The 13916-nt window shown below is 39.3% G+C and overlaps 1 protein-coding gene across 2 annotated transcripts in view; it reads right to left on the reverse strand.

Moving 5' to 3' along the window:
- Positions 1 to 13916, reverse strand: part of ITGA6 (integrin subunit alpha 6) — a 105434-nt gene that overhangs the window by 22967 nt on the left and 68551 nt on the right. For both annotated transcript variants that reach the window (XM_020990970.2, XM_020990971.2), the window contains exons 6-11: positions 11125 to 11335; positions 4971 to 5164; positions 4741 to 4829; positions 3965 to 4083; positions 934 to 1032; positions 46 to 107 (exon numbers count right to left, since the gene is read on the reverse strand). In XM_020990970.2, the coding sequence (XP_020846629.1) occupies positions 46 to 107; positions 934 to 1032; positions 3965 to 4083; positions 4741 to 4829; positions 4971 to 5164; positions 11125 to 11335 (774 nt within the window). The remainder of the gene's footprint in view (positions 1 to 45; positions 108 to 933; positions 1033 to 3964; positions 4084 to 4740; positions 4830 to 4970; positions 5165 to 11124; positions 11336 to 13916) is intronic.

The raw sequence follows: 13916 nt of genomic DNA on the forward strand, positions 1-13916 counted from the left end.
ATACATTCAAAGAATATATACATATATACAATCTCAGGTACTTACATATTGCAGGATTGTAATTACTGGGCTTGGCAGTGTATTCAAAACAGGCCTTAACCTTCAGGCTGCATGAAATCAAACACATAATTCTTAAATAATGCCTTATCATGGTGGGATAAACCAATTAAAAACTTTAGTTTTCACAACTCCCCAAATTACTTTTTTTTTCAAAAAAAGGATGACTCATTAAGACTGTTTAGAAGAAGCGTAATAATAGCTAGCACTTACATGACTTTGAAGTTTACAAAACACTTCATGAATATTAGCTCATTTTATCCTTACAATGGCCCCGAAGGGTAGGTGATATTATTATACCTATTTTACAGCTGAGGAAACTGAGGTAGACAGAGGTTAAGTGATTTGCCCAGGGACACAGAACTAAAAGTGTCTGAGGCAGGATTTGAACGTAGGTTTTCCTGGCTCTAGACCCAGGGCTCTATCCATGGTACCACCCAGCTGCCTCTAAAACTCTGAAAAGCAGATACTATTAATATCCTCATTTTACAGTTGAGGAAAGTCAGACAAAAAAGGATTAAGGCATTTTCCCAGGACCACACAGCTATTAAGTGTATGAAGCAGGATTTGAACTCAGGTCTGTCCTGGCTCCAGGTCCAGGACTCTATCCAAGGATAACATAAGGTTTCTTCTTTCCATGCCCCAGCACATACTGCTTGTGGAATTTTGAGGAATGTTGTCATTGTAGTATCCAAGTATTACAAATAAAGAGAATCAAAATTCGCAGGAAAACACAGTATAGCGTGCGTGTATACACACACACACACGCACACGCATATACAAATCCAAAGTCAGTCTGACAGACAGCACTGACTATTCCCAATGTAGGAAGAAGCAGACAGAGGCAAGCCCAAATCACACAACTATAGATCTCACCATATTCCACTCGGCGCATCGCAGTTCATTTTCTGTCTTAGGTCAATTCTGTTCGGTGTTACTGTGATTGTTTTCAGGATATTGATCACAGGTCGAGATCTGGAAGAGGGGAAGAAACAAAAAACCCATTTAGAAGTCTGTTGGCCTCCCCCGCTGAACTTTCTCTCCAAACGGCCTTGCTGCGTGGAAAGTCAGGCAAACACCACAGCACAGAGATGTTTGGAATCCCAGGGCTTAGAACCTGAAGAGACCTTAAAAGTCATGGAACCCACTCCCCACATTTTACAGATGAGGATACTGATCACCCAAGTCTTAGTAGAAGAGCCAGATCTTGAACTCAAGTCTTCTGACTCCAAATCTAGTTTTCTTTTTATTGTACAAAAAAGTTAGTAAAGGATGGCCTGGGGCCAAAAACACAAGTGTGGTCTGGATGCAGCCCACAGGCTATGGTTCCCTGATTTCTTCCATGCTGCCTCTCTCTGTCCAATGGATCAATAATGTATTGAAGTGTTAAAGGCAATTTAAGCTGAAAGTAACTGATAACAGCAAATGTTAGCTTCAAAGATTTGATTTCTGGAAAAAGAAAAGAGACCAAATTCTTTGGGAAATCATTTTAACAACTGCTCTTCCTGAGCTCTGATATCACACAGGGTGGATGCCCACTCTGTACTGATCTATCAATAGTTTCCTGTTTTCCTCCTTTTTAAGACATAAACAGATGTCCATGTTTCTCTCTTTTTGTGCTTAGCACAATTTTTATTCCTCTGCCCTTTCTGTTCCTCTAGAGGAAGACTGGAATCCATGTCACAAGAAGGGACCTACAATTAGCACAGCAGGAAGGACAGCACAGCTGAGCCGTGGAGTCGGCGAGGGAACAGGTGCATCACTGTGACAGCCGAGCACACCAGCCTGAAGATGATGTCCTGAGGTGTGGGTGGCTGTTTGCTCTCCCAGACTACAGAACTATTCTTTCTCTTCATCACTGCTGGTGTCTGCCACTCACCACCCCCGTGGCCACTTCTAATCATGGCCACCACCATCACTTCCCTCCTCCCCTCCATTCTTCTCTTTTTTCCATCTTTTTTGTCTTCTCTCCCTCTTCTCCAGATGTGTTCCTTAGTTGCCAAGTGCTTAGGGAGGGGCTGCTTCTTCACTTGTAAAATAATTAGGCTGGGGTGTGTGTGTGTGTCTCCACCCACTTCCAGGTCTAAAGACATTCTGGAAGCTGAGAATTCTGAGGAAGCTATTTTCTGTATAGCATGGTTTTCCGCTACATTTCTTTAAAAATATTCTTTAATTCAGAAAATGTTTTTTTAAGTGTTCTTTCCCTCAATTAATCTAAAATGACTCAGGTTTTACTATCGACCTCTACTAAAGCACTACTCTGACACCTGAGCACGTAAGGAGCTGACCTTGGGTCCTCAAAGGCTACGTAAGTAGAGTACATTCTACCATGCTTCAGATAGAGGCTAGATAACTGTGCAACCACAGGCACTGACAAAATGCCTCCTATATGCCAGGCACTATGTTAAGTTCTGAGGATACAAAGGAAGGGTAAAAACACATTCTCTGCCCTCAAGGAGCTTCCATTCTAATGGAAGAGATACCACATAAACAACTATGGACATATAAGATGTATACAGTGGAAACGCAAGGTACTCTCAGAGAGAAGACACTAGCACTTGAGGGAGAAGGGGAAGAGGAGGGGAATGGGCCTAGGAAAGGTATTTCACAAAAAGTGGAATCAGAGCTGAATCTTTTAGTAAGTTAGAGAAGCCCAGAGGCAGAGACAAGGAGAGAGAACATTCCAGACGTGGGGAAAGCCAGTAAGAAGATGTTAAGAGTCAGGAGATAGAACGCTATGTGGGACAGCAAGGCCAGTGTCACTGGAATGTAGGGTATGTGTGAAGGAGGGAAAAGCAGATACAGCATAAAAAGCCTGGAAAGGCAGGAAAGGGTCAGGTTAGGATGGGATGTCCAAGTCAATCTAGGACTTTCTATTTGATCACGTTAACTGATTCTTGTCTAATGATCAGCCTAGCCAGCAGTGGGAATCCTGTGGCACTTGCTAAATTTGTTCTGTAAAATTTGGACTCAGTCAAAAGGCTGCACCTGAGGCCTTAGAAGGCCACATCTGCAGGCTCCCCAGGGAATTTTTCTGTGAAGTTTGGATTCAGACAAAGGGCTCACTTGAGGACCTAGAGGGCCAATTGTGGCCTCGAGGCTGCAGGTTCCCCACCCCTGTCGGCTCATTTATTAGGCTTGGTCACAGCAGTTCTCTATGAGGGGTTCTTAACCTGAGGAATCTATGGACAGATTTTGGGAAGTCCATGAACTCGGATGGGGGAAAAAGGTGTCTTTATTTTTGTTGTTTTGTTGTTGTTCGGTCGTTTTTCAGTTGTGTCCAACTTTTCATGACACCATCCGGGTTTTTCTCGGCAAAAATACTGAGTGCTTTGCCATTTCCTTCTCCATCTCATTTTATACATGAGGAAACTGAGGCAAACAGCATTAAGTGACTTGCCAGGATCACATAGCTACTAAGTGTCTGAGGCCAGATCTGATCTCAGAAGATGAGTCTTCCTGACTCCAGGTCTAGCACTCTTTATCAGCTGCACCTCCAACTGACAGCTGGCATTTTCTTCAATTATTGAATTCTGAGAAGGGGTCAATTGGCTTCGCCAGACTACCGAAGGGGTCTATGACACACAAAAAAAGTTTATGAACTTCCGGTTCTACTAATTTACAAATGGACTGGGAGCTCATCCATGGAGTGTGTTTCCATGCTAATGAAATAGCAGATTGCTTAAGTACTGAAATAGATATGGTATTAGAAAATTGTTTTTTGGTTTTTCTTTAAAACCTAAATATTTCTCAAAGCCAAAAAATATCTTCATGAAAATTCATGAAAAAAACCCCCAATATTTGCCTTTGAAACACAGACACCAAGCTTTTGAAATTTCAATCTAAATTATCATTTTAAATATGTCCTTAAAAATGTCAATTTGTATGATTAAAGACACATATGTACCTGAAAACTGACACTGAATCTGAGAGCGAACCAACGGCAACATCAGGATAGGAATTTTTATCAAGGTCCATATTTCCAGCAATTGAGTAGCCAAAGTATTGAGATTTACCCTCAAGAACCTAAAATGAGAAAGTGAGCAAGATATTAGGTTATTCAAATGAACTTTTTAGCCATGCTTTGAAAAAGAAATACAAAACTTCTTTTGGCACATATTCCTTTAAAGTTCATCTACAAGCACCCCTAATTTATACACCCAAAGTTCAAGTATTTTAGTTCATCCAAGGCTTCCAATTTATGTTGCGTCTATACAGGAGAAGTGTGTAATTATCTGATTAGCTTGTTCCATGTACAAAGCTAATCTAGATAATTCAATTTTTTAAAAAAGCTCTCATTTTCCTTAATAGCAGTTTTGAGGGCTTGAATCATCCAGGTAATTGCAATAATTCTCCACTTCATTCCACCTTAGTGGATACAAGCGGAAATCTGCATTTAGCATGGCTGTAGAAGGAAATCCTGGTTCAGAGAGTTACTTTGTAAAATATAGAAAGGCTATATAGTCAAAACTATTCCTCATTTGGGATTATTTTGATCTCCAGATGTTTATTTATAATATTTTAAAATTAAAATGAATAGGTCATGGAATTTGTCTCCAGAAGCAAATTTCCCAGATGTTTCCCAGTGCTAAAGATTTTTTAAAAAATTCAATTTGGACCTAAGAATTTTATATTAGGGCACAAAACCAAATGTGAAATAAATGGTCAATGATATTGAATCACCTGTGTTGGTTTTGTATTTATTCCACTTGGAGAGCCATGATAGATAAAAACCTTCCCCAAATCATCATAAGGTGCTCCAACTGCAATATCTGTTGAAGACATAACAGTTTGACAGGCATTTACATTTCCAAAAGTCACAAACAAGCATTTTTATAAGATTTTAGACATACTAATTACTGGAAGCCATTTTAACATTTAGACCATCAACATTTTGCCATCCATTGTCTCACCTGGGTATCCATCTTGATTAACATCACCGATGTTTTCCACTGCAATGCCAAACATAGAATCTTTGGTTCCATTAAGGCGAATTGGCTTGACATTATTCCATTTGCCTTGCTGATTAATGTAGACATACACAGCACCCCCAACTTCTCCATCTCTATCAAAATACTGTGGTGCTCCAATAACTATATCTTGCCAGCTTCAGATATAATAAAGGGAAGAATTGTCAGATATAATAAAGGGAAGAATTGTATACAATTAGGTCAAAATGCTTGAAAGTTTAGGGGTATAAGGTACCTATCCATATTGCTGAAATCTATAGTTGTCTTGTCATCATCAGCACAGAGGTGAGTTCAAAATCATTCTAGTCATCAAATTAAATACTGAACACTATATCTGGAAGAAATGGTGTGTCAAAGAAGTACTTCTGGTTCAGGGGAAGCAGGAAATCATGCTGTTTTGGTCAATACCTAAGAGTTTGGTCCAGTTCTTGAGGTATCTGAAAAGGTGGATACTGTATAGGACAGGAAATTTTGGTCCTAGGTTAATGCTCATACTGAGTCCCTTCATGGTATCTCAATCCATGTGGGAGAGGATTTAGGAGTCTTGGTTTGATCAAAATCCCATGAGAATTATACCCCAACTCCTAGAAAGGATGTAAATGCTAACCAGTCTACATATTTTCCTTTTGAAATCTCTAATATCCCTAGAAATCACTGATAGTTCTTATCATTTATTTTTTCTTTTACTTAGGTACCAGGAATATGTGGCTAGGATGGAAAGGCTAGGAGAAGGTGGTGGTAGTGGAAATTCCAATGCCATAAGCTTTTCCTATAACAGAGAATTGATGTGATGATGTGATAGGTGTGTGTCTCCATTTTGCTTTCCTAGGTTTCTCACTGGACTGAGGCCTAGACATAACCTACCATCTTGGGAGTTTCTGAGTCAATCAATCAATCAGTCAACAAGTGCCAGGGCACAATGAATGAAACCATTCCTGCTTACAAGAAGATTCCATTCTAAAGAGCAAAACAAAGACATGTCTAAAGTATATACATGACAAATATAAATTGTTGTTTAGTTGTTTCAATCCTATCTGACTCTGTGACCCCCATCTGGGGTTTTCTTTGCAAAGATATTGGGGTGGTTTGCCATTTCCTTCTCCAGATCGTTTTACAGATGAGGAAACTGAGGCAAAAAGGATGAAGTGACTTGCCCAGGGTCACATAGTTAGTAAGTGTCTGAGGCCAGATTTGAACTCCGGAAGATGAGTCTTCCTGACTCCAGATCCAGTACTTTATCCACTGTACCTCCTGGCTGCCCCATAAATACAAACAAAAATTGTTAAATACACGGTATTTTGGGAGGGAAGGCACCAGCACTACGCACTAGGGTGGTAGAGGAGAAAGATCCAAAAAGGCTTCATGTAGAAGGTAGTACTTGGGCTATGTCTTGAAAGATGAGGTGAAGATGAGGAAATGCATCACTATGAGTAAAGGCCTGAATGTGGGAAACTGGGTGGAGTCAGGGGAGAGGATGCAGCTGGATATAAACGTATCTGAGAGTCATCTGTATAAGAGCTCATGAGGTTTCCAAGAGAGGGAGTGTAGAGGGGGAAGAGAAGGCAGCCAGGAACAGAAGCCTGGGGATGTGAGATGGAGAATAACGTGAGGAAAAGAAGGGGAGCCAATGCTAAACTACAGAGCCCAAGAAGGAAAGGAATATTCAGTGAGGCTGGAAAGATTGGTTAGAGCTAAAATCAAGGGATCTGAGAACCAAACAGAAGAGTTTTCATTTTATCCCTGAGGCAACAGGCAGCGCCTGGGGTTAAGTGAATAGAAAACTGACATGGTTAGACTGTGTTAAAGGAAAATCACTTGGACAGCTATGTATACGAATGTCTGGAATTGTGAAAGGCTTGAGCTAGAGAGATCAGTCAGAGGCTGTTGTACTAACCCAGGTGAGAGCTGATGAGGGCCCAAGGAAGAAACACAGTGACTTCAGTTTTGGATATGCTGAGTGTGAGATGTCTCTAGGACATCCAGTTTGTAACGTACCCTGGGAAACTAGTGATGTGGGACTTGGGAGAAAATGGGACTACATACATATATACATACATATCTGTGAGTTATCTGCACAGAAATGATAGTTAAATCCATGGGAGCTGATGAAGTTACCAAGAGAAGCTGTATAGAGGGAGAAGGCCCAAAAACAGAACCCTGGAGTATTTCCACAATTCAGGAACCTGATAGTGGTATGGAAACCCAGAGAGGGCACAGTACACAGAAGGAAAGTGGGATCAATATGGTGAAATGTAGCACAGTTTGAGAAGGATGAGGTCTGAATAGACGATAGGATGTGGCAATTAAAAGAGCATTGGCAACTCTGGAGAAAAACATTTTGGTTGCATGATAAGGTTAAAAACCAGACTGCAAAGCCTTGGGTAGTGAGTGCCAGGTGTTCAGTACATGCTTAATGAATGTCTTTTGGTTTGAATTTTTGAAAACTGTATTTTAGCACTGTGATAAGCTTGGAGGATTCAGAGAGACATATGACACATTCCTTGTCCTCCAGGGATTTAACACCTAGTTGATGAGATAGTCAGTATTCACAGAAAGATAAATATGATGACAAACCTTTTTTTCTTTTTCTTTTTGTAAGCAGTATTTTATTTTTTTCCAATTACATGTAAAGATAGTTTTCAACATTCACGTTTTATAAGATTTTGAGTTCCAAATTTTTCTCCCTCTCTTCCCCCCTTTCCCAAGACAGCAAGCAATCTGACATAGGTTATACATGTAAGTTGTGTAAACATATTTCCACATTAGTCATGTTGTGAAAGAAGAAACAGAACAAAAGAGAAAAGCCACAAAAAAAAAAAAGTGAAAATAGTACGCTTCGATCTGCATTCAGACTCCATAGTTCTCTCTGGATGTGGACAGCATGGGTCTTTTGGAATTGTCTTGGATCATAACAAATCTTTTTATGTAATTACAATGTACTAGGCACTCAGAATATACAAAAATCACACAGTCTCTACCCTTAAGGAACTAAGATGTCCTGAAACTGAACTCATTATCTTTCTCCCAAACCCTCTATTTCTGTCAAAGGCAACACCATCCTTCTAGCCTCCCTGGTTGGTAACCCCAGCATTATCCTCAACACCTTACTCTCCCTCATCCCACATATCCAATAAACTGCCAACTCTTACCATTTCTATCTTTACAACACCTCTTGTATCTGACTCCTTCTCTCCAATTACATAGCTACCACTTCAGTTCAGGACCTCATCACTTCTCACGTGCATTATTGTACTAGCCTCCTAACTGGTTTGCCGGCTTCAAGTTTCCCACAACTCCAAGCCACTCTTTATGCTATTGCTAAAGTACAGTTATCCTTTCCACATCTCGACTTTCCCCACTGTGGTTTCAAAATATCACAGGTTGGCATAAAAAATCAAATGGGAATTTTTTGGGAGTTTTATGAAAGCAGCAGATGATAGGTAAAGGCCAGCAGACATTACAGAAAAAGTTTAGCAACTCAAAAATGCATAAAATATATGCACAGTACTGTATAATATCAATACTCCATAAAAGAAAACGAGAGAGAAAAAATTTAGATTTCTCTGGTACGAAAGGAGAGCCAAAAATTTTTACATGAATTTTCCAGATCACAGGGCCACTATGTCCCTAACCTCCAAGATGCGGAGGAGATAACTGTTAATTATGGATCACGACATTCTCCTACTCGTCATCTACACACTTCCTTCCTACTGCCTCTAGGATAAAATAGAAACACGTTCACAACTTGGCCCAACATATTTCCATCCTCAGTGAACATTCTGCTCCTTCCTGAACTCTGAAATCCAGCCAAACTAGCCCTCTCTCTGTCCCTCACACATGACTATCCATCTCCCTGGCTGTCTTCCATGCTTGGAACACACTCCTTCAGCTCCACCATATAGAGGGGACCCCCTTTTCCTTCAAGGCCCAGCTCAGCCTTTCCTGATCCCTCCCTGTCCTGTCCTTCTCCCCAACTGCTAGGTGCCTTCCCTCCCAAACTACCTTTTATTTAAATACTTTGTGTTTATTCGCCTTATATTTATCCTGCATGTGCTCACACATGTCATACATGTTCTTACACATGCCACCCTGCAAGTAGATATTGTTTCATTCTCTGTAATAATTGTATCCCCAATGCCTAGCACTTGTGCCAGGAACACAGCAGGCACTCAACAAACACTTGTTGATTTTTAATGACTGATGACATTCTCTGGAGGGGATATGACACATGTACAGATAGGTAAGTATGAAGTCATTTAAGGTGGGTGAGAGCATTCCAAACTGCTGGGGATTGGTTTCCTGTAGGAGGCAGCATCTAAGTCAAGTCTTGAAGAAAAATAAAGTTTTTGAGAAGACAGAAGAAGATCCAAGGATTCTGAGTGGAAGAAGAGCATTCCAAGTGTGGAGGCCACACTGTGCTAAAGCCACCTAAGTGATTTTCTTAAAACATAGGTCTGACCACCTCACCTCCTTCCCAATTTAATAGACTCCAACTGCTCCTCATTACTACCAGAATCAAATATCAAATCCTCCCTTCGGTATTTAAAGCTTTTCATATTCTTACCCATTTTTACCTCTTAAGCCTTATTACTCTTTGCTCTGACTGAGGCTAGGGACCTTTTTAATTTTTGTTGTATCCTCAGTGTTTAATAGAATGCCAGGTATAGAGTAATAAGACCTGAGTTCAAATCTGGCTCCAGACATTTACTAGCAGTATGACCCTAGGCAAGTCATTTAATTGTGTTTGCCTTGGTTTCCTCATGTATAAAATGAGCTGGAGAAGGAAGGGGCAAACCAGTCCAGTATCTGTGCCAAGAAAACCCCAAATGGGGTCACGAAGAGCTGGACACGACTGAAACAACTCAACAACAACAACAAAATGCTTGTTGACCTACTGTGTCTAGGGTAGAAGAGTAACATGAAACAAGGTTAGAAAAGAAGGTTCAGCACCATGTTATGCCGGGCTGAGGAATTCGTATTGAACCCTAGAGTTATTTAAAGCTTTGATACATGGGAGTGTCACAGTTAGGCTTGTGTTTTAAGAAGTTTATTTCTGTAGTTGTGTGAAGAGTGATTTAAGAGGAGAGAGACCAAGGATACCAATTAGGAAGTTATTATAATAACACGGGCATAACGCGAGAGAGGCTTGAACAAGCGTGGCGGTCTTGTTAAACGGACAGAAGGGGATGAATGTGAAATATGTGACAGTACTGATAGAATTTGGCAAATGACTGAATATGCGGGGTAAAGAAAAGTCAAGGATGAACCTGGATACCCGATAGGATGGTGGTAATTTCAACAAAAATAGGAAAGTCTAAAAGGGGGGATGGACAGGTTTTTAGATATAAGGGTAGATAACGAGTTCTTTTTTGGACATGTTAAACTTGAGGTGCCAACAGTACACATAGCAGCATAAGATAAACAGTAATCCTAGTTGCCATACACGATAAACAGTAATCCTAGTTGCCATACACTAAGTAATACAGATCACTACTAAGGCTGGCTTAAGCCAAAAGCAAGTTCAAGATAGTTGTACACTGGAATGGAGTTCTCATTACGGATGACAGTCTACATCTAAGGTGGCCCAAGTGCTGAAAGCCTGAACGCTAGCCTTCCTTTCTCCAGAATATTCTGGGATATCCCAGCCACTCCTAATGAACAACCAACTCAGTGTCAGAACATCTGCAAAGGCTGACATGTTGAGTGCTTTGTTGTTTTTTAGTTTTATTTACTTTTTTTTTTAAATCAAGAAGCAGTACAAGTTAACAGGGGTCTAATATCTCAAGGTCTTTAGAAAATTAGGCAGGCCTAAAACATGAGGTCAGTCAGTATTTAATATAAAAACCATATCGTAAAACACAGACAAATGTGATGATGCTCAGTTATCATGTGTGTTTTCCCCACATAACAGAAATAACAAAGAAACTATGGCAGCTTAGTAAAAATCTGTCAGTAGAACTAAGAAAATCCTTAACAGAAAAAAAAAACCCAAAACAATCTATATGCAAAGTTATCTTCAAGTCCTAAGACCCAGTAAGCAAAGGATGCTTTTCAGTATAAAATTAGGAATAAAATAGTCCTATTGAGAAATCCTTACCCATCTTTGTTGAGGTCCACTACTGCCACATCATAGCCAAATGAAGAGGCCAGCCCTTCTCCTTCAAACAGATACTCAGTAAAAAGATGGGCAGATTTCATGTCTCTCTTTAGGAGAACCACAGCTCCACTATGGTTGGCTCTTGGTGCACCAGACACAAAAGTGATATCATCTTTAGAGACAATACTTTTTCCTGAGTCCAGTGAAAAACCTAGGAAAGCAAGACAGAGACACACAACATCACAACAACTTTCTATTACAGGAAAGGCTTATGTCAACTGGTGTTTCCCCTATCACCACCTCCTCCCTGCCCCACCCTAAACCCCACCCACTTTGTCTGGTAAATGGACTACAGAGCCAAAATAAATGATAAGAACTATCAGTGCTTTCTAGGCATATTAAAGACTTCAAAAAGAAAATACCTACTCTGGTTAGCATTTACATAGCATGAAGCATTTACACAGTTTATAAATGTAACTAAGTTCATTTTAATGATGATAATTGGGATAAGCACAACACCTGGGTTGATATGCTATAATGACAGCCAAACATAATAGCGGACATCTTGGTGTACACACACAGAGGGCATGATTTGACTTTCAGCAGAGCTGAATCCATGCATTAAGTTGGGTTTTACCATTCCACATTGTATAATGCAACGATTAGGTTTTGATGCACTGATAAATCTTCTACAGTCAATCTATTCTGTAATTAATCAAAATAGAAATCTTTAATATACAATAGGTAGCACATAAATATTTCAAAGAGATTTGGTTCTTGGTCATGGACATGCAAAAAAAAAAAGGCATGATGTAATGCTGATCAGGTTATGTAATATTTGAGAAGTTGCAAGATGGAAAATGCTATCCACTTCCAGAGAAAGAACCATGGAGTCTGAATGCAGATGGAAGCAATGTTTTCACTTTCCTTTTCCTTTTTGTTTTGATTCTTCTTTCAAAACGTGACTAATGTGGAAATATGTTTAACATGATTGCACATGTATAACCTATATCAGATTGCTTGCTGTCTTTGAGAGGTGGGAAGAGAGGGAGAAAAATTTGAAACTCAAAATATTATAAAAAATTAATGTTGAAAATTATCTTTACATGTAATTGGAAAAAATAAAGTACTATTTAAAAAATAAAATGTAATATTAAAAAATTTTGAGAAGTTGGTATCAACAACAGAGGTAAATAAGTTGTAATTTCTCATTGAAATTTTCAGAAAAACACACCTAACAGGGACTGCACTTAATTATTTCAGGTTGTTTACTAGAATCTATTAGTAGAATACAAGTACTAAAGCATAGATGTGTGTATATGTACACACATGTGTATATGTGTATGCATGTGTGTTTTTACCTACACAGATATATGTAGATATAGATATAGATATAGATATAGATATAGATATAGATATATAGATATAGATATAGATATGTAGGTGCATATATACAGATATACATATATGTGTGGGTGTGTTTGTATTTGTGTGTGTGTGTGTGTGTGTGTGTGTGTGTGTAGGGAGGAGGGTTGTTGAGTAGGGTGAGTAACCTGGTCAGATCTGAGGCATAAACGCCAATAATGAACCATTCAAATTGAGAAATGAATCATATACAAAAGCACAGCAAATGCAGAAAAGCATCAGCTTAGCCCCTTTATTTTCTTTAATTTGTGGAAACTTTCACTACTACTGTTCCAATTCTCAAATTAGGAACTGACTTTAAAATATGATATATAAGAAAGCTACGGGAAGTTTTGACTGGAATGTTCAATTACCAAGCCATCTCGGAAAGTCACTGAAGGGCTGAATCCCTGCTAGCAAATGCTTTTTATTGTGGTTTTATTTGAAATGGAGTGAAATTTGAAAAAAAAAATGCTGACATATAAATCAAGGTGGATTTAAAAAAAAATGACAAAGACAATTTACTTGTCATCATGTCCAGGGTCACAGACCTAGGTAGCTATTCATCATCACATCAGGAGATTTGCCCACCCTTACACTGGGGGGTTGGGTTTTGTAAACAAACTGATCAGGATCTGTATAGGAAACACTGGTCAAAAAGAGAAGGCCTGGGTACACACACGGGGAAGAAATAGAAGAAAAGGCAATTATGCTCGGTAAACAATGTGATAACTATTGCGTTTCTCTTTAGATAACCAAAGATAGGACAGAAGCCAACATACTCCAAGTTGTGGGGTCACTTCCTCAGACCTTAGATACCTATCCCTTTATTCACAAGAAACAATAAACAAGAACGTACTTCAATCAAGCAATAAATCTATACACAGCTGAAAAAACATAACCAACACTGATGAGTTTGTTTTCTTGTTCTACTGTTGAAGCCCTGATACACAAGTAAGAGGAAAAAAAAGTGATAAGAGCTATCACTATCCCCTAATTTCTAGGGATATTAAAGATTTCAAAAGAAAAATATTTAGTCTGTTTAGCATTTACAGAGCTTGAATCATAAAGCATTTATTCAGCTTATAACTATAGGCTCATTGTCATGATGACACTGGAATGAGTGTAACACTAGGGTTATAAGCTATGCTATAATGAGAGCCATACATAATGCGTACATCCTTTTGTATGCACAAGATGGCATGATTTGACTTTACGTAGACTGAGTTTTTTCTATTCCATGCAATGATTATTCATTCAAAAGGAGGCAAAGGCAGTGTGATAACAAGGCGCAAACATTTACAAATGACAGCAAACCTGCAGTCAAAACATGAACATAATAAGCTCCTTGAGGGCAGAGGCTGTTTTTACTTTTTCTTTGCATCCCC

Source organism: Phascolarctos cinereus, unplaced genomic scaffold (genome assembly GCF_003287225.1).
Source record: "Phascolarctos cinereus isolate Bilbo 61053 unplaced genomic scaffold, phaCin_HiC Scaffold_726;HRSCAF=1367, whole genome shotgun sequence".
In the NCBI taxonomy this organism is placed as follows: Eukaryota; Metazoa; Chordata; class Mammalia; order Diprotodontia; family Phascolarctidae; genus Phascolarctos; species Phascolarctos cinereus.